Genomic DNA, 19,944 nt, shown 5'->3' with positions numbered 1-19,944 from the left:
GATGTAGATTCCAAGAGCACACTGTCAGTGTACTTAGTTTGAGATTACCTGAAAGTCTCATCCATACAACAGCATAGGATCCCACTGAGAGGAATACACTCAAAGGTTTACAAAATATATCCCATAAAAATACCTCACAATACATAACAGAGAGATGATTTACAAGGAAAAACAATCATCCCCCAAAACTAATACTAAAGATTTTACTGTTTCCCTCTCAGCTCAGGACTCAAGCATGAACAAGGACAAAATCAAACAATCCCAATCCAAGACAAAGACAGAAAGCAACTCGGTAAACAGATGATAGAAGACACAGCAAATGATCACCTGCCCACCATGAGAGGTCAAAGGACCCCACCCAGAAATATATAAATAAATACAATAATTAATCAAATAAATAAATAAACTAAACAGAAGAAACAAAATTTAAAAAAAGAAAGAAACTAAAATTAGATAATACTTAAAAACACAACTAATCCCTGTTCATCTTAAAAACAGTTTATTAAGTATTTGGCTAAATCAGTAAGATATCACAAACTAACATAACAAACTTGGCATCACATTTCAACAACATCAACAATACAATGGAGATCATAAATGAAATAAAAATCAATCAGGAGAAAAAATAAACGTCACACCGTAACGTTTATTGTTAAGAACGGACCCCCCCCCCCCCTCTCTCTCTCACACACACACACAAACACACACACATCTGAACATACCTCATGCACATAAAAACAGGTTAAGCTCTAACTGGGGACCATCTTAATTTGTTAAGACATGAAGTAATAGTTTTATGGCTAAACTAATTTTTTTTTTAAAAAGTTGTTTCAATGTGTGGCACATTTGACTTACTGCATATTATTAATAACACAATCAGTTCTACACAATATATATTAAAAAAAACATACAAATAAACAAAAACAAACAAAATCAAACAAAAGTTGTTTTTTTAAATGAAAACAATATAATGAAGATTTGAATCATAAGGTTATTGAGATAAATGGAGAAGTTTGGAATTCTCATTTATAAGAAATGTAAATAATAAATGATAATAAAGTTGAAAATATAAAATATCACAATCTTTGATATGGATACATACAGACAAAATTAAAACGATTATGCCAATGAATCTCTTTGTTCCGGTGGGTTGATTGATGACGTCAATGTGTCGGAGGGAGAAAAGTCTAGATATAAATACATGTGTGCATCTTCACTTTACACAATGGGGAAAAATAATAAAGTAAGAGCATTTGAGTCAAATTATGCTGATTGAATCTCCAATAAAAAATAGAAATAAAAGAGTTCTAGGTGGAAGGAGACACAGCACACTATAACACATTTCCCCTTCCACTCTTTCTATCTCTCTTCAATACATACACATAGGCATATGCACACACATACACACATTAAGATCTCTGATGCAGACAAAATCTATACTATCATCATTTAAACACCAAACAGTACAATTTCTCGTCATGGAAGACGGAACAATTCAATATTTACAACTTCTCTCTTTCATACCCTTTAGCAGTTATCATTTTTTAAGTCATTCTATTTCTTTAGGTAGACATGCTCTTTGTTTCACACAATTTACCCTTGCTTTAAATACAAGAGAAAAAACACAGGCCCATGTACTAAAAAATATCATCTGTAGCCTGAAAACAGATAGTTACAATTGACTGTGCTACTTGATACTAACAAAGTACTTTCCATCATAATAAAAATCCAACTGCTCCGTGGACTCAAAGCCGGATTAAAGGAGGATTAAAAAAGAAAAAAACAACACAAAGACAAAACATTCAGATTTTATAACTCTTTCCATTTCACTGAATTAAGTAAACAAATCACAAGGGAGTTCAAATGACACAATATAAAATGTGTCGAGCCACCATGACAAAACGGAGCAATCATCAGTAAAACGTAAACATACATGTTCAGAGCAGTATTTATTTTCCAATAATAACAATTGTTTTATTTTCTTCTTCTAGATCTTTGAAGAGAAATATTCAAAAGGTGAGGAGCATATCAATTACTTTTCTTATCTAATTCGTGGTAATTCGAGTTGCATCAAAAGTAAAAATACAATATCTACAAATGTACAAGGAGGTACGTTATTTAAAGGAGTAGAAAATAAGGCTAGGTGACTACAAAAAATTTCTACAAAAATTTACTTGCAGACAAGACATGCCAAATATTTCATTGTATCTCTGTCTGGATTTTGAGTGATGTATTAACGTTTTTTGTTGATGTTATTGACTGAAGAAGGATCCGAAACGTGCCGTGTTTGGTAATTCATTTTTTTACAGCTGTTATATTCATTCTTGATCATTACTTTTTACAGTCCACAGCTTCAAGCTTAGCATCACTTTTACAAAAAAAATCTGATTTTTGATAGATTAGAAATACTATAAGTTATCAAGATGTGATCTATTCTTTAAAAATGATTTTACGCAAGAGTACAGCAAATGTCAAAAAGTCATTTTTAAAGATAAAATGAAAAGGAATGTGGAATCACAGTGTTTGTCACTTTAAGAAATTCTATTTATTGCGCTCAATAAAACTTATCAATGTCATCCGAGACTCATATTTTTTCACTATATTTCAAATTTTTAACATCTGAGTCACCCTGATACTATACCATTTTGAGGTGGTGGGTCACATATTTGGTCCACAATTAATCATGCTCTAGGAATTGGGGTTTTGTTTAATAATGAGTATGAAGGTCATGATGATGATGGTGATGGTGTTGATCATGATGGTGATGATGGCGATGAAGATGATGATAATGATGATGATGTCGATGATGGTGATGATGATAAGGTGATGATAATAATGATGGTGGTGGTGATGAGGATGGTGTTGACGGCGATGATCAAGATGATGGTGTTGATGGTGATGAGGAATATGATAGTGATGATAAAAAAGATGAAGATAAGGATATTTATCATTAAAAAAAAAAAAAGAGGATATGAGTGTTTTTGGGATTTTTTTTTTGTAATCTGACAAGATGTGTAATTGAAATATCTGCGGGATAAATCAACAATGATAACCATCCAAAAGTAGAAACTAATTGATCATATTAAGAAGAACGAAGATGATAGTAAAAAGGGCAATGATATCACACAATATTCTAACGTTTTATCCATGGACGACCATGCACAGCGTGAATATGCTTGACAAGTTAAATCTATGGTACTTAGTTATACTCAGTTTTAAAATATTTGGAATTCATAGGTATTACCCTTCAATGGTAAAGTGACATTTGCACAAGGGGGTTGTTTATAACGTCCTATAAGGCAATGATTATTAGATGAGAGATGGCACAAGACTCGTTCATCAATCCTAGACAGTTCTAAATTTGCCATTTTGCAGAAGTCTGTCTCGCTGCAACATCATGGACATCATTTCCACCATAGCCATTCCTAGATGACAGACTTGTACTTGCATGCAAACATGATCCAGGTGGCACAAGTAGACTCTGGGTATGGGTACACTCGTACTCGAATGGCCAGACGGACTTGGTCACCTCGGCAATTGATGATCTCCTCACACACTGGGGCTCTGAGGAAACAAATATCAAAATGTGTAAAAACGTTTGTCTGGAGAAACAAGCAAAACAAAACAAAAAAAAAATAGAAAAAGGAAAAGGTCGAATTGCTTACACACACAAACGTAAAAAAAAAAAGAAAGAAAAGAGAAGAAAAGAAAAAGGTTTTAAGACTTTTGAATTTAGTATGACACACATAACACTATAACATTTATTTTGTTTTCAAATTTAAGAACATAGATCAAAATTAATCAATGAGTTTAGTTGTTTTGTTTTTTTTTTGATTAAAAATGTATATAACAAAGAAAATTCTCCCCCCCCCCCCAAAAAAAAAATATAAAATAAAACAACAAAAAAACCCCCCCCACAAAGGTGGGTCTTTTTAAAATACAGCTAAGACAACGAATAACAAAAAGGTCCAAGTCTGTCTGCAATCATTTACAGTTCTGATAACCAAACACATCTATGGGTTTAATTGGATTATTGTAATGGATAATATTCCATTGCAACAATGAGACCATAACAATTTAGGCTATCAGACCTACAAATAAGTGCACATCGGTCCAAGTGGTTTTATAAATATCTTCATGATAAAAAACAACAGAAAAAAAAAATCAATCAAGGGCTATTATATAAAGATAGAGTTGGCAAGTTGTACATGATGAGTAAACTGATTGGATCCAAAATCAAGTTTTCTTTTAGTAAGGGAAATTCACCAAAAAAAAAAATTCTCATAAAAACATGCATTATACCTTAGACACGTGACAAAAGCTTTACGGGCATTTCGATGGGTAAACTGAATTGGGTAACCTTTAAACGTCTGTCCATCTGGCACTGCCTGTCTCACCGCATCCTGGAACTCTTCATTGCCTGCTGTGATTCCTGAAATATGAAACAAATACAGTGTTATTTTTTTTTTATTATTATTGACACATTTCAGGTTTGAATAACTTGGTAGCTATGCAAGATTTCATCAAATGGTTTTTAACCATATGTACCCTTTTCTTCTCATGACATCATAATTCAGCTACCAAAGGGTGCACGGTGTTAAAATTTGTATCAATTAAAATTAATTTAAATAGATTCTGCACCTATCGCAAAAAAAAAAAAACGTTTGATGAAATCTTACATAGCTTTGCGGTTATTAACCCATTGCGACCCAAATCGCATGCTCAAAAAACATCTCAAACAGTTCAAATCGCCCGATATCGCCCGCTAGGTACCCAGCATCTTTGAACCCGCAAACTATAAACGTGTGTAGAACCACTTCTTTTTATTTAGAAAACGAAAGTAGAGGAAGAGTGAAAGTGAAACTAGAAATTTCCCGATCGTTTTTATCTCAATTTGTTTGTCTGCTATGATTTTTTGAAGTTTGTCGACCAAATCGGTTGTGGTAACGTCCTTTTTTTTTTTTTTTCCGTTCTGCTGGAATGGCGTTTGAATTCCTTGATTCTCGGGCATGATCAACGTTTTTTATTGGATAGTGACGATGATAGTGCTCATTCAGACACTGAATCAGACATTGAGGTTGAGTTGGATGCGTATTTTGATGACATTGACAATGGATTTCATGTGTTCTAATATTATTACATATTTTTCAACTTTAACATTTTTTTTTCAAATCAAAATATAAATGAATAGTCCAAAACAATACATCAAATTAAAGGCCATTCACTCTTCTTTCCAAAACAGCTTTTGTTTTGTTTCTAGCATGCCTCACATTCTTGCAATGAATTTTTTAATGAAGTGCACTATGCAATTTGGAAGAGTTATCTCCCCTCGCATGGTCTGCAAAAGACATTTTTTCAGATTATGCCCGGCCAGCAATGGGTTAAAACCTGAAATGTGTCAATAATTTAAAAAAACACACAAAACATTTAGTCTTTCTTCAACATTACCATTAAATACATACTATCAGATTCTAAAAAAAACAAAACAAAAACAACAACAAAATAAGAGCTTGTACACAGGGCAAAACACCTATTTATCTTTTGGCTTAAAATTTATTACTTCAAATATCAATGACTGAAGATGAAAACCAAACTTGTCTAAAATTCTTAAACCCGAGACTTCAAAGACATCTAAAATACCATTTCAAAGAAGTGTCAGATTAAATTCTTTTTCAGAGGTTGGCAGTAATCTTAATTCATCGATATAAAGTAAAAATGTATTTAGATGTCCTTGTCAGACTATCACATTTAGATGTCCTTGTCAGACTATCACATTTAGATGTCCTTGTCAGACTATCACATTTAGATGTCCTTGTCAGATTATCACATTTAGATGTCCTTGTCAGACTATCACATTTAGATGTCCTTGTCAGACTATCACATTTAGATGTCCTTGTCAGATTATCACATTTAGATGTCCTTGTCAGATTATCACATTTAGATGTCCTTGTCAGACTATCACATTTAGATGTCCTTGTCAGATTATCACATTTCGATGTCCTTGTCAGACTATCACATTTAGATGTACTTGTCAGATTATCACATTTAGATGTACTTGTCAAACTATCACATTTAGTAATCATTGGCAGTACTGACCTGTGACTCTCTCTGTCTCGTAAGCAGCCAAAGCTGGTGTCAGAATGTAACTCAACTGGTTGTCCCAGAGTGTTGTCAAACCATGGTCCTGGGGATGATAAATTAACAATGTAGAGTTGAACATATTAGGCACACTTTAGACGTATTATTGACGGTATCAAAGAAGTAATAATACCACTTCAAGTAAGCCACAGGCATTTTGTAGGAGGAATTGATTTGCAAGTGAAATATTGAATAACAGAAAGAAGAATTGAATTAGAACAATTTGCCCAAAACGGAATAGGCATTGTAGAGGAAGTTTATTGATACTCTATATCCAACTTATTTTCACTGCGGTGAATGAGTCTCACAATGCTTCATTTATTTCCCAGCAGGCCATATGGAACTAAATTTCTATTTCACATTGTAAAATCATCCATAAGTCATTATTTTGGTAGAAGCGTGTCTTATAATAATACATGACATTTATAATGCGCCTTTTCATCACTGGGTCAATAAATGTCTATAGCAAGGTGACATGTGTACAATGCCTTACCCTAAGACATAATGACAGTGCCATGGTTTTGCAACAATTGTCACCCATCCAGTCATTGATCATGCTCAACATCATTTGACTTTAGCACTAAGATGAGACACATTGCATCTTTGAGCCTCAGACCCACAAAGGACTCACCCGCCTGTGTTCCATCACTAACACTCTAAGCTGTTGCTCCAAATCATTAGACACAAGGGCCGAGTCTAGGGAGGATGGCGACAGAGGTGGAGGGGTGGGCCATGCGGGGCACATCCCAGACCCACACACAGAGACCAGAGCATCGCTTGACATGGGCTTCCAATGGGCTTCATTATGCAGGTCAAAGTGACACACCTCCACAATGTCTGTTGGCTGTTTTGGGGGTGGAAGAGGGATGTTAATTTCAAACATACAATTGAATATAAAAAAAACTAAAAAAACTTGAGCTTTTATATAGCGCAATATCCACTAAATGTGCTCAAAACGCTTTCCAAAGGGTCCATGACCAACAGCAACACGTAATAAGTAGAACAAGACGTGACGCCTCCTAGGCTATATTACAATTTTTTTTCCAACAGAAACAACAATGTACTCATATTATACCTGAGTAAGGTGAGTAAAGAGCCATTTCCAAGGACTCAACTATACACTGAGTGAGGCTCGAACCCAGGACCTTCCGATCCGAAAGCAAGTGTCACATCACAAGACCACATAGCTGAATAAAGTGAAGTAATCATGAATATTTAAAAAGGGAATTCCCAGGGAGTCTCAATGAGCATTAAACTGCTTAATAAATCCTCCCAGTAAGCCATATGAGACCAAAATTCCATCTCACACACTACAAGTCACCTGATAGTCATCTGATTTTGTACTAACGCTCTCACAATATCCATCACTGCCTACAGCCAGGTACTCATTAACACCTGAATGGAGTGAGGTAACGTCTGTAAGGTGCCTTACCCAAGGGCTACAATGCTGGGAATCAACAGTTTTGTGACCATTGTAACCTATCAGCATCACTTGACTTTTCTACAAGGCGAGACAGATTACTGTTGAGCAATCTATGCCACAATTTGAAGCATGATGAATTAGATCTATCAATTCTGGCAACACTTCAGTACAAATGACAAACATGAAAGGCTGACATTTTTCATCTTCTTTCAATTCTAATTCCATGAGGTGCTTTGTGGAAAGGGTATTCATGTCATATTATGTGAAAATTGTTTTATTGGTGCAGTGTTCAAAAGTATATTATTCTCAAGTTTTTGCCACTTAATCAATGAAAATATGTTTGAAATTGGCAGATTTATAGCTATTTAAAAAGTAGACAATCTGGAGAAAAGTCGTTTTGAGAAAAAACGATTTCAAAGTTTACTTACCGTTATTTTAATGTTTATAGTGACCTCAGAAAAAACAAAAAAAAAACATTTTTTCAATTTGCAAATTTTACTTTAAATATTCAGTTAAAGTAACCAAAAATAAACAAACTATCACATTATTGGGAAATCTCAATCTTCATCAGAAAATCCCAAAACATCTTTTATTTGCCATAACATCTCAAAAGTACTTCCAACATGTGGACCATTGCCCTAAAGCGCCTCACATATACTGAATAAAGGGTGATTTCAAAGACAAAAATTTGAAAATTTGGTAAATCGGGGGGAAGAGACTGGTCAATGTTGGCTTAGTTAGCAACCTGCTGCATATTTCTTGATTGGTTAAATGGACATTTCAGTCGTCCTTGATTCTGTTATCTCTTTCTCTTCTCACACCTCCCCCCCCCCCCTCCTCTTGCTGCTTCTGAATAAGAATGACTGTAAACATAACTGGCTATAAACTACTCTTTTAAGCCTGATGGGCTATATAAGCTACATTTCCCCTGAGAACTGACCTGGTTGTTGGCAAAGAATGACTTGTGATTGAAGACACAGCCCACTGTCTTGTACGGGTATTTCGGACGGTGAGTTTTGGACATCGGGGGAGCATTTGGGTTGATGGGTTCATGGACGAACCTGATTGGTCAAGAAAAAAATCAACACAAAACATGAAAATAAAAACAAAAACAAAACAAGACAAATACGAAACAAAACAAAACAAAAAAACAAACACTTTTTTCTTAGATTAATGTGATAAGGGAGGAGTAAAAAAAATGCTGTTTCTTTGTGATGATCCCTTCTTGTTTTTCTATTTCTGCTTTGTAACCTACACATCTTTTGATCTTTTTTTTATGACGCAATATTCACAAAGAAAAATCAGTTGTTTTTTTTCACCTTTTGAATGAGATCAAGACAAGTGCAAGGTTTAGATATTGACGTCATAATATGAATAGGTCAAAGTGATTCAAAGTCATTATTTCTGACATTTTAAAACCTACATTTGTTTTGACATATTGTCAAAACAAATCAATTGTCACATAATAGAGAATCTATCAGTTCTTGACGTCAGGAAATAAGACATGAAGGGGGATAAACCTCACGAAAAAATGATTATAACTTTCAATGGTTGTTGTTGATGGAATTCAAATAGACAAAATTTGATAAGGGAAGGTTATTGGGTATGCACATTAATCAAAGATAATTAACAAAATTATCTTTAGATACAGGGAAGTGGATTAATGACAGTTTAATGATGTTGATTTCCTTATCATCATAACAATAACATAAACATTTCCTATAGCTTTCACTGGCACAGTTGGCCATTACTCTATATGCCAGATATCAGGGCGTACAGTTTGCACTAAGAGAGCAGTAATAGTAATATTGATCCAACTTTGGGCTTCACTGAAGCCTGTCATATATTGCCGTCCCTCCTCTTATGCAGAAAACTGTTATGTTTTGTAGTGACAACTGTTATATTAGAATCATGTGAATAATGGGAGAAATGATTACTTGAAAAAAAAGCTAGCAGTTAAAGTAGTAAAACACTATCCAAAATGGAGACACAAAGAGTCACGATTTGATTTGATTTTTTTTGGGAGGGGAGGGTTTGGGAAGTGAGACGGGAAAGGATGAAACTCTGAAACAAAAAGTCTCGAACTTTTATAATCAATGTTCAGCCTTTTCCTTGTTTTTAATTTTTTTAAAACAAACTAAATGGCCAGTTAAATGCTTAAGTAATCTATAGCTTTTTATCTTATTTTTTTACACTAGGTTAAAAAAATTCTTAAAATAAAAGAGCAGGTTGGGTAAAGTAAAATTCTATTCTATTAAGGTAAACACTAATTTTGTTCTATTTTTGAACTCAAATCAAAGATTTATATCCAAAAATAAATCAAGCACGACACAATGTCCTCATCACCCCCTCCTTGACACCAACTTGGTAGTAGGTATTTTCTGCTATGACATGAAACCAGCTAAAAATAAACATGTAATTGCTTCCCCTAGCAAAGCAAAGTCATGAATGACATTTAAAGGAAAGCTTGAAATGACTGGAAATAACGTGCAACAAATCCATTATTTTTCTAAATATAGAAAGTCCTACTCAGAAACGTTACCCAGGTCTGCAATCATTGACTAAACATAAACAATCATTTTCTAAAATATGTTGATACAAAGATGACAGCTCCAAAACATAATGATGTCAAAAAAGTCAATTTGATCAATTTGAATGAATAAGTGTCCTCCCCTGAGTTCAGATTGTTATACGAACAGTCATATATATGATGAAATTCAGTGCCATGATGGAAGAAATTACTGTATTTATGTGGCTATTGGGTATTTTCTAGGTTTTCCCTGTGTGACAAAAGATTGTAAGTAAGGATCAATACAAATGGATAGAAAAAGGGAAATAACCTCTATTTTATTTCAAGAATAGTAACTTATAAAAATAGGAGTTAAAAACAAATAATCATGATCTCTGCGTCGTAAATGGGGAAATCGTGCATCTGACAAAGTGACACATTAGGGAGCATGTTTGTTTGTTTTTAAGGGTTTTACGGCGCTTGCAACACATTCAGGTCATATCAGTGCCAGTAAAAAGGAAGAAAATAGGATAGTAACAAGTTCTAGAATTACAATTAAAGTATCTAAGAATAAGGCAGACAAAGGGGAATTGGTTCAAATAGGGAACAGATGTAGATTTCAAGAGCACACTATCAGTGTACTTAGTTTGTGATCACCTAAATTCTCATCCAGACACAAGCACAGGTCCCCACTAAGAGGAATACACTCAAATGTTTACAAATCATATATAATACATAAACAAAACATAATACAGTGCATGACAGAGAGATGATTTACAAGGAAAAAATATCATCTCCCAAAACAACTAACATTTGACTGTTTCCCTCCCAGCCAGGGTATCCGGCTACGGCCAGGACAAAACCAAGTAATCTCATTCCAAGACAAAGACAGAAAGCATGTTGGAAAACAGACATAGGGGGATAGAAGACACAGTATGTACCTCCCTGCCCACTATGGGAGGTCAGGAACCACACCCAGTATTAGGGACACACACACACACACATTTACAAATGTTCACCTATATTATTATGACAATCTAATATAAAAATATATATGTATTTTGGGTTTACTTGAAAAAGGCCAAAGGCCGAAACGTCGTTTGTTTTGTGTTGTTCATTCATGAGTCAGATTTACTCCCTTTATCTTTATCTCCATATTAACAGCCAGCAACTCATTTTACACCTGAGTACCGTGAGAGAATGTGAGTAAAGATCATTTTCAAAAGACTTAACTATGTGCTCAGAGCGGTTCTCGAACCCTGGACCTTCCGATCCAAAGGCGAGAGTCATACCACTAGACCACATAGCCGCACAATTAGTCCATCTTGGAAAAGAAATTGGGTTCTCAGATGGACAGATACTCTAGGAATGAGGACTGAGACATTCTCATAAACCTAGTTGGCTATTTCTCATCATCCTTGAGGATTTCTGTAAAACATGTATAGTATTCCAGTCCATTATGTGTCTGCACAAACATTGAATTTTGTTTATTTTGATTTGTTTTGCTGTTAGTAAATTACATCAAAATAATAACCATAAAAACACACACACACACACACACACACAAACAAGAATCACAAGAGGACAGGCAACTGTTTTCTTTTCATTTAAATTTGGTTTACAATGTATCATTTGAAATCCCTCCAACCTCTTGTCTCTTTATGTATGAACTTTTATATACATTTTGTCTTTTTATTATTATTTGCTCTTGAAGACACCTTTATCATTTAAACTGTGCTGAAACACCCCCCCCCCCCCCCCCCCAAATAAAACAACAAAAAAAAAACTCTCTTGAATTTTGCTTTCTTTGAATGTGGAATATAAATGAATTTTCTGTGTCACAAGAATTAAAAATTCAACAGACTTTAAACTTATGTTGTGATCAATGTCACACATCCAGCCTCTGCCTCTTCTCAACATTGATTGAGAAGACAAGAAACTTTACCACTCGGCCATCGACTCGACGGATTCATAATCCACAAATTTTAAGTAACAATCCATTCCTCTACTCACCTGTGTCCATTGAGAGCTTCCCAGAATGTGATGAGTCCATCAGCACTGATAGTCATCACCCAGGCGTGTAGTGACCCCTTGACCTTTGTGCCGACACAGACATAGGCATCAAGACCAAACCCCAACAACAGATTACATAGAAGTGTGGCATGATCCTCACAGTCCTGATGGAGTAAAATGGGAAGTTAGCAATAATGAATAGGAAGTAAAATAATGGCATTTAATTGAATCATGACAACAAAATGATGATGACACAAGGGGTTAGTTGCATTGATGCTTTGCATTTATTTAAAAAGTTCACAACCTCCACAGACTTGCAAAATTGAAAACTTCAAATTTAGTAATTTTAATGTCAATTTTTAGTAATTTGACAAGGAAATTCGTAATTTCTGAAATTGTGTATGAACAACCACAATATTATTATTATTATTATTATTATTATTATTATTATCATCATTATTATTAATATCATCATCATTATTTAGTAGTAGTAATAGTAGTAGTAGTAGTAATAGTAGTAGTAGTAGTAGTAGTAGTAGTAGTAGTAGTAGTGGTAGTAGTAGTAGTAGTAATAGTAGTAGTAGTAGTTGTTCTTCTTCTTATCATTATTATTATTATTTTTATTATCATTTAAGTATTACTAAGAATTAAAATTTCGTAATTTTCATAAAATATCATATTTGGCCATGAAATTGTCTAAAATTCGTAAAATTACAAAAAATTCGTAAGATTCGGCATGTATGCATCCACCACCCAGATTATTACGTAACTTTGACCATTTATAGTTTGATTAATACAATTCAGTGAGAACTACTCTTTAAAATGGCTGGCTAAAAACAATAACAAAGAGCTGAGTGACGTCAATTTTGTTCCCGCTATAGAATCATGGCAATAATGAACTCTTAAGTCAGAGACCTTTAAACAATTGATTATGCTGAGAGTAGAATGAGCTTAAGTAAGGCTTGTGGAGCTGGAGTTTATCCTGGTTTCTGAAGCACTGCTTACAACCCTTTGGATAAGATGATGAGATGCACATTCCTCCCACCAAATCCAAGCATCAGTAACACACTTTATAGTAGCCTGGAACAACTACAAAAGACGTCTAACTTCTACGTCATGGCACAAGACCGAAGGGCTAGAGCTCAGGTGGTCGCTGGTTCAGATAAGTAAGTAAGAATAAGATGATAGTTTATCATAAAGTATTTTTCACTAAGTCCCAGCCACTGCAGGGGGTCAGAAAAAACATTAGACTCAACCCGAGATCAAATGGTCTTATCTCATTTGAGGCATCCTATACCAGCTAAGTATCCAGGCTCCCTATCTTTTTATTTTTTGGCTTAAGAAATGGCTCCATCAGATGGAAAAACAAAAAAGCTTTGAGCTATTGAATGAACCTGAGGAAAACAAATTATATCTCATGGAGAAGGACATCACAAAATACCTAGTTGTGACGTAGATCTAATCAACATCTTTGACAAATGAAAACTATTTTTCTGTCCCACAAGCAGATAAATGCCACACAGCAGTTAGTTACAATAACTTTTTTTCTGTTAGTTTCTTTTGAATTAAATCCATGCAGAATAGAAGGATTTATAAGAAAACCACTTTTAATTTGTATATGTTACCATCAAGCTTCTTATCAACTTGTTGCTTTTGTAAAAAATGGCAAATATAATTATATATGTAGTACAAACATGCTCTAACTGTTTTACAAAACATCCTTCCCCGACATATGATGCTAGTACTGAGATGTTTGATGGATTATTTATATTCCTTTTAAGAATGCAGATACACGCACGCCTTGCTGTGCCATGTAAAAGGGCATTTTTTTCCAATAAGATCATTGCATATCCATCAGACATGCATTCAAAGTCTCATCAAAACTTAGCAAAGAAATAGACAAAGCTGAGCTGAAAGTGACACATTGACCATAATCTAATGACCACAGTGAATTCTACTCACCTCTATTCTGACACAAAATGGCATGCATCCACTGCTACTGCTCCACCTTGTCACCCATTCATTCAAACTCTTATCAAAGAAATAGACTTAACTGAGCTGAAATATCAAACTATCTTACTTCTGGTTATAGATTGACCACAATCTAATGACCACAGCAAATTCTACTCACCCCTCTATTCCGACACAAAAAGGCATGCGTATTTGTCCACTGTTCCACCTTGTCACCTCCACCCAGGGATGGCAATTTCTCATGGTGCATCAACGATACAAAGCGAGCAGCTTGTCGAGGGGAATCTAGCAAGCGACCACCTCGGAGTGGCTTGATGAAGGAACACACCGGTCTTTTAATTCCATTCTCATCCTAGAGGAAGAAAAGTAAAATAGATGTTTGAAGGCAGATGCTTGCCCTCATCGATAGCCTGTGTGCATGACAAAAAGATCATCACAATTTTTAAAAAACACAAAAAAGATAAACAAAGAAATATGAATATTTATATAGTACGTTTCTAAGGATTCATAATATTCTATGTGCTTCAAATGCTCTATGAAATATTTGTGGCTTGTGGTCTATTGGTAAAACACTCAGCTTGAGACCAAAGGTCTCAAGTTTCGAATCCTGCTATGGATAGCGGTCCAAAGGCTCTTTACTCACATATTTTCACCTTCTCGGGTGTAAAATGATTATATCAAATTAAGAAATTAAGGAGCAGGCACCTGTGTAAGATAAAGAACTGAACAAGTGTGTATGAAAGGTGCCAGACAAAGTATGAAAAAAAAATACAAGAAAAAAAACATCCCAAAAAAAACAGTCGACCTCGAGTGTAAAATAATTACTTGTCAAGTAACAGCACTGTCTCTGCTGGAAAAAATCCCCATACCATAGTAACCCTTGCAGGCATCGCGTCTTACCATACATGCTCAGTGTTTCTGTTGGCTTGGGACCCCTTGTAAAGTGCTTTGAGTTCCTTTAGTGGATAATTTATTAGATTACACTTCACACCATGTTTTCCCCGATTCAAAAACCTACCTGAGCAAAAATCTTCACCAATCTCTCCTGGTGTGACTCCCGGATCTGTAGATATTCCTTCCACCACTGTTTTGCATACACCAAGAACAACCTTTCCCTGTCTGCTTGCCGACTGCGCTCCATGTCTAGCTGAGCCTTGACCACATTTTCCTCCAAGCCTTGAGTAATTTTGGGAAAAAGCTCAAGTTGAACTTCTAAAATTCCTACTGGCACTCTAGACTCACTCCCTGAACAAAAAGAAAAAAGGCAGTTGTTAAAACTCCCTCCAGTTCAACATGAATGTATATTTATAAATTTGTTTGATTGCATATATATTTGATTGAATGAGACCCTTTACCCACTATTTGAGAAAATCTGGAATGACGGGATATTCCCAAAGGATTGGAAAGAAGGACATCTTGTCAAGCTTCCAAAGAAAAGGGACCTCAGTAATTGTAATAATTATCACTCTTCTCTCTATTCCAGGAAAGGCTTTCAACCTATTATTCTAGAGACAATTAAGAATGCAACAGATGCTAAACTGCAGGACGAACAGGCTGGTTTAGAAAAAAACGTTCAATCACTGACCAGATTGCCTCTCTTTGAGTCCTAGGAACAGTCTATAGAATGGAACTCTCCTCTTATTGTCAACTTTCTGGATTACGAGAAGGCTTTTGACAGTACTGACAAAGCAACATTGTGGAAAATTCTGGCACATTATGGAATCCCCAAGAAGTTGGTAAGCCTCATTAAGGAATGAAAGAACAAGTTGCAGGGTTGTACATGAAAACCAGTTTTCTGACAGCTTTGAAATTAAGACTGGCTTACTTCCTGTTCATCCTTGCCATTGATTGGCTAACGAAGGAAACCTCCAAAAGACAAAGAAATGGCATACAGTGGACCCCCTGGACACAGTTCGATGATCTGGATTTTGCAGATGATCTGGTTCTTCTGTCTCACACCCAGGACCAGATGCAATTAAAAACCACAATTATAGACAGCCTCTCGGAATCCATTGGTTTAAGAATTCACCCTGCAATCTTAAGGATAGTTACGCATCAAAGGGAACAGATAAAGTAAAAGATCAGGAATGTGAAGATATAGACACTTTCTTATAATTGACAAAGATGGAGACATGGAAGCAGAGATGAAAAACACGGATAGGAAAGGCACAAGTGTATTCACATCTTTGAACAAAGTTTGGAGAACCAAAGATATATCCCTTTGATGAAAGCTAAGACTTTTCAAATAAAATGTGAAGTCAGTCCTATTGTATGGATGTGAAACTTGGAATGCATTGCAGGCTTGTCTAAGTAGGATACAGATTTTCGTAAACAGGTGCATGCATAAGCTACAGCTACTTAGAATAAAGTGGATGGATAAAATTAAGAACGAAGAAGTATGGAAAAGAACAAAGCAAAACCAGTGGGAGAGGAAATAGGAAGATGATGGAGGTGGATTGGACACACCCTTAGAAAGAATGACTCCACTCTGACAAAGAAAATATTGGACTGGAACCCTCAGGGCAGAAGATCAAGGGAAAGGTCACGGGGAACATAGAGAAGAGTTAAGCTGATTTACAAAGAAGTGATAAGACATGGAATGAGATAAAAAAGTTAGCTCAAGATAGAGAGGGATGAAAACTGTCTGTGGCCTACATCTTGACCCAGGGTGAAAAAGGCAATGATGATAATAGGGATGCCTCATAATGTTTTGCTCTTATGCTATAGTAAAAGGTTTGCTCCAAAATTAAAGGAGTATAATTATAGTTCTATAGACTTCTGTCTTTTGCGGAAACTAAAAATGTCATTTCCTGAAACTTTATAAATATATACTCTTTACCTTAATTTCATTTTTCTTCCCTTATCTTCAAATAGTATGGTTATGTCGTTTATGGAAGTTTAAAATTCCTGCCAGTGTTTAAACTTATCTCAAATTCAAATATAAATGTCAAGATCATAGCTGTATTCTTAATTACAGTAAATCTTTTGCCATGTAATCATTATGTAACAATTGACAACTCTTACCAGTTCCCATGAGTTCTATAGATGTCTTGATACGACCTTGCTTCGATGTGAGCAAGGGACGCCACTCAAAGAAATTTGAGGAAACCAAAGATTGTTCCCCCTGAGCATCAGTTTGAACAAGGACTAGATGAATTCGGTCACTAAATGACAGCAGTGAAGGAATGTCAGCCATTTTACCGGCTTCACCTGAAATTGAAAAATATATAGGAAACTGTATTCAATCATAGGAGAGATATGTCTTTTAATAATAATAATAATAATGCTGAAAACTTATATAGCGCTATAACTCCGAGACACCAGACTTTAAGCGCTTAAATTACAAATTACTTTGGCTGAAACATACTCATTTACACACACATACACACAAACACAACACACAACACAAACCAAACCTATCTTGCTTCTCATACCATCTACTAAAATCGAAACAATATGTTTTAAGCTAACGTTTAAAAATAGACAAAGATTCTTTTTCAAGAATGCTCTGCGGTAAGGCGTTCCAAATAGAGGGTCCGAAATGAGAAAAGGATCTCATTCCAGCATTTTTCCGAATTCGAGGGACAACTAGTTTTGTGGAATCACTGGCCGAACGTAAGGGGCGGGGTTTTGAATATCTTTCAATTAGTTCTGAAAGGTAGGAAGGGGCAGTACCTTCAAGACAACGATACACTAAAACACAAGCTTTGAATTTAATCCTTTTCTCAACAGGCAGCCAATGCAGGTCATGAAGTAGAGGTCCGGCAGAGTCGCACCTACGTTTCATGAATACTAGTCTGGAAGCGCTGTTTTGGACAATCTGAAGACGTTTCAGATTGTATTGCGAAACGCCAAACAACAGAGCATTACAATAATCCAATTACGATAGTACGAGGGACACAACCAGGTGCTTGGTCACATCCTCAGATATGAACCGTCTAATGGAAGCAATCTTTTTTAGTTGGAAAAAGAGAGATCTAACCAAATTATTAACCTGATGCTCCATCGACAGTCCAGAGTCTAAGAATGTGCCAAGGTTTTTCACTTTGTCAACAATTTTAATGGAGGCATCCCCCAACTTCAAATCTGTTTCACTTTTCCACTTCCTGTTCCCCACATACAGCACCTCCGTCTTATCATAATTCTGTTTCAGTCTGTTCTCATTCATCCATTTCTTAACAATTTGGATACAATTTTTACTATTGGCTGATACTTCTTGTAAATTTCTCGTATTGGAAACGCAGTACAATTGCGTATCATCAGCGTATTGATGGTAAGACAGACTGAAACTTCTGATGATTTTAGACAGAGGGCCAACGTACAAAACAAAAAGAACGGGTCCAAGTACTGAACCCAGGGGAACCCCACAATCAAGAAAGATTTCCTCAGATCTATATTCATCCACCGTAATAACCTGTTTACAATTAAACAAATATGACATAAACCAATCAAGCGCTGCACCAGACACGCCATAAGTAATTTCAAGACGTTTGAGAAGAAGATTGGGATCAATAGTATCAAAAGCAGACGATAGGTCAAGCAAATTCAGCAAAGAACATGAACCATTGTCTATAACAGAGAGGAGATCATTAACAACCCTAACAAGTGCGGTTTCCGTCGAATGATGTTGCCTATAAGCAGACTGAAATTTTTCTTCAAGACAAATAGAAGTCTTTTGATAATATTATAATAATAATAATTTGATTTGAGTAAAAAGTACCAACAATATGCTGATATTTAGCATCTCAGTTTGACCCAATTTTGATTATATGGGAACAATGACGGGAATAATAATAATTTCTGACGTATCAAAAGAACTATTCTATACAATTACTGACCAGCATCTTCTTTGTGTAGCTCTAATAAAAATCCTTCGTCAAACACAGGGTCACATGCACAAGGGACAGGTCTAGATCTAAAACGCTGATTTCTGAAGTAAACATGGACGGTAAAGTATGCCGTTACTTTCTGGTCTGGTGGGGCATGAGGATCCTCGAGTTGCTCAAGAAAGGCTTTCCCTCCCTGGGCAAGAAAATACAGGTAGCGCCGAGATGGATCAATGTTTGCTGTTGGAAATAGAAGTAAGATTTAAAATAATGAGGACTATATAAATAAATGATTGAATAAATAGACAAAAAATGAAAGAAAGAAAGAATCATTGAATAATAATAATAATATCCGACAGATCTAACAGAATGTTCTGCATGCATTTTTTCTTCTTTTTTGAACTAATTTTGTTCATGTTTATTCACTACTTTTTACAACATAGTCTTATCACTTTACCTTTTTGAACATTTTGTTGACTGACATGTTTGTTTACATCTGTAAAGTGAGATGATGGCTTGCCATTCTGATTAGAGTTAACCTGAATGTGCCTCATAATCTCATCCACAACCCCTTTATCTCGCAAGTTTTCCATCACTTCTAGTTCACTAATTCCTTCATCGTGGCCATTTTGTTGTGACACCATGTTGGATATGACGCCTCGAATTTGGTTCTGGATATCCATCTGAAACAAGCATCAAAATAATTAATACACCATTTTTTTTTCTTTTCAGAAGGTCATTAAACAAACAAGACATTATTCAACACTGAAAATTTTTTAATGAAGCAAATAATGAGATGAAAAAAAAAAAAAGTAAATGTAATTCTTTAGAGCCATAAAGTAAAGCCGATGGAGTTTATCCCAGTTTATGTTGTGTTAAACAAATTGCTTACCACTCTTTGGGTAAGGTGCTGGTCTACCTTTTTAAAAAAACTTTCTACAGTGTATTTTCCGACAGATCTAACAGAATTAGCCATTCAATCACTGCTGTGTGGACAGAAGAAACTTCGCAAAATGCTTTTCCTAAGATCATCCAGTCGAAGTGTCTGTCGCTGGGTCATGCAG

At 35.3% G+C, this 19,944-nt stretch overlaps 1 protein-coding gene across 1 annotated transcript in view; it reads right to left on the bottom strand.

The window, feature by feature from the left end:
• Positions 1 to 482: 482 nt before the first annotated feature.
• LOC144977279 (centrosomal protein of 76 kDa-like) overlaps positions 483 to 19,944 on the bottom strand; it is a 20,440-nt gene continuing 978 nt past the window's right edge. Inside the window, exons 2-12 of the mRNA XM_078922324.1 lie at positions 19,338 to 19,563; positions 18,893 to 19,120; positions 17,079 to 17,264; positions 15,073 to 15,299; positions 14,215 to 14,406; positions 12,084 to 12,247; positions 8,502 to 8,622; positions 6,770 to 6,982; positions 6,097 to 6,184; positions 4,303 to 4,432; positions 483 to 3,564 (exon numbers count right to left, since the gene is read on the bottom strand). Of these exons, the coding sequence (XP_078778450.1) occupies positions 3,426 to 3,564; positions 4,303 to 4,432; positions 6,097 to 6,184; positions 6,770 to 6,982; positions 8,502 to 8,622; positions 12,084 to 12,247; positions 14,215 to 14,406; positions 15,073 to 15,299; positions 17,079 to 17,264; positions 18,893 to 19,120; positions 19,338 to 19,563 (1,914 nt within the window). The 3' untranslated portion in view covers positions 483 to 3,425. The remainder of the gene's footprint in view (positions 3,565 to 4,302; positions 4,433 to 6,096; positions 6,185 to 6,769; positions 6,983 to 8,501; positions 8,623 to 12,083; positions 12,248 to 14,214; positions 14,407 to 15,072; positions 15,300 to 17,078; positions 17,265 to 18,892; positions 19,121 to 19,337; positions 19,564 to 19,944) is intronic.

This window comes from Berghia stephanieae, chromosome 7, assembly GCF_034508935.2.
Source record: "Berghia stephanieae isolate SIO BIC M18660-M18661 chromosome 7, UCSD_Bste_1.3, whole genome shotgun sequence".
NCBI classification, from domain to species: Eukaryota; Metazoa; Mollusca; class Gastropoda; order Nudibranchia; family Aeolidiidae; genus Berghia; species Berghia stephanieae.
This window is presented reverse-complemented; position numbering and strand designations above follow the sequence as displayed.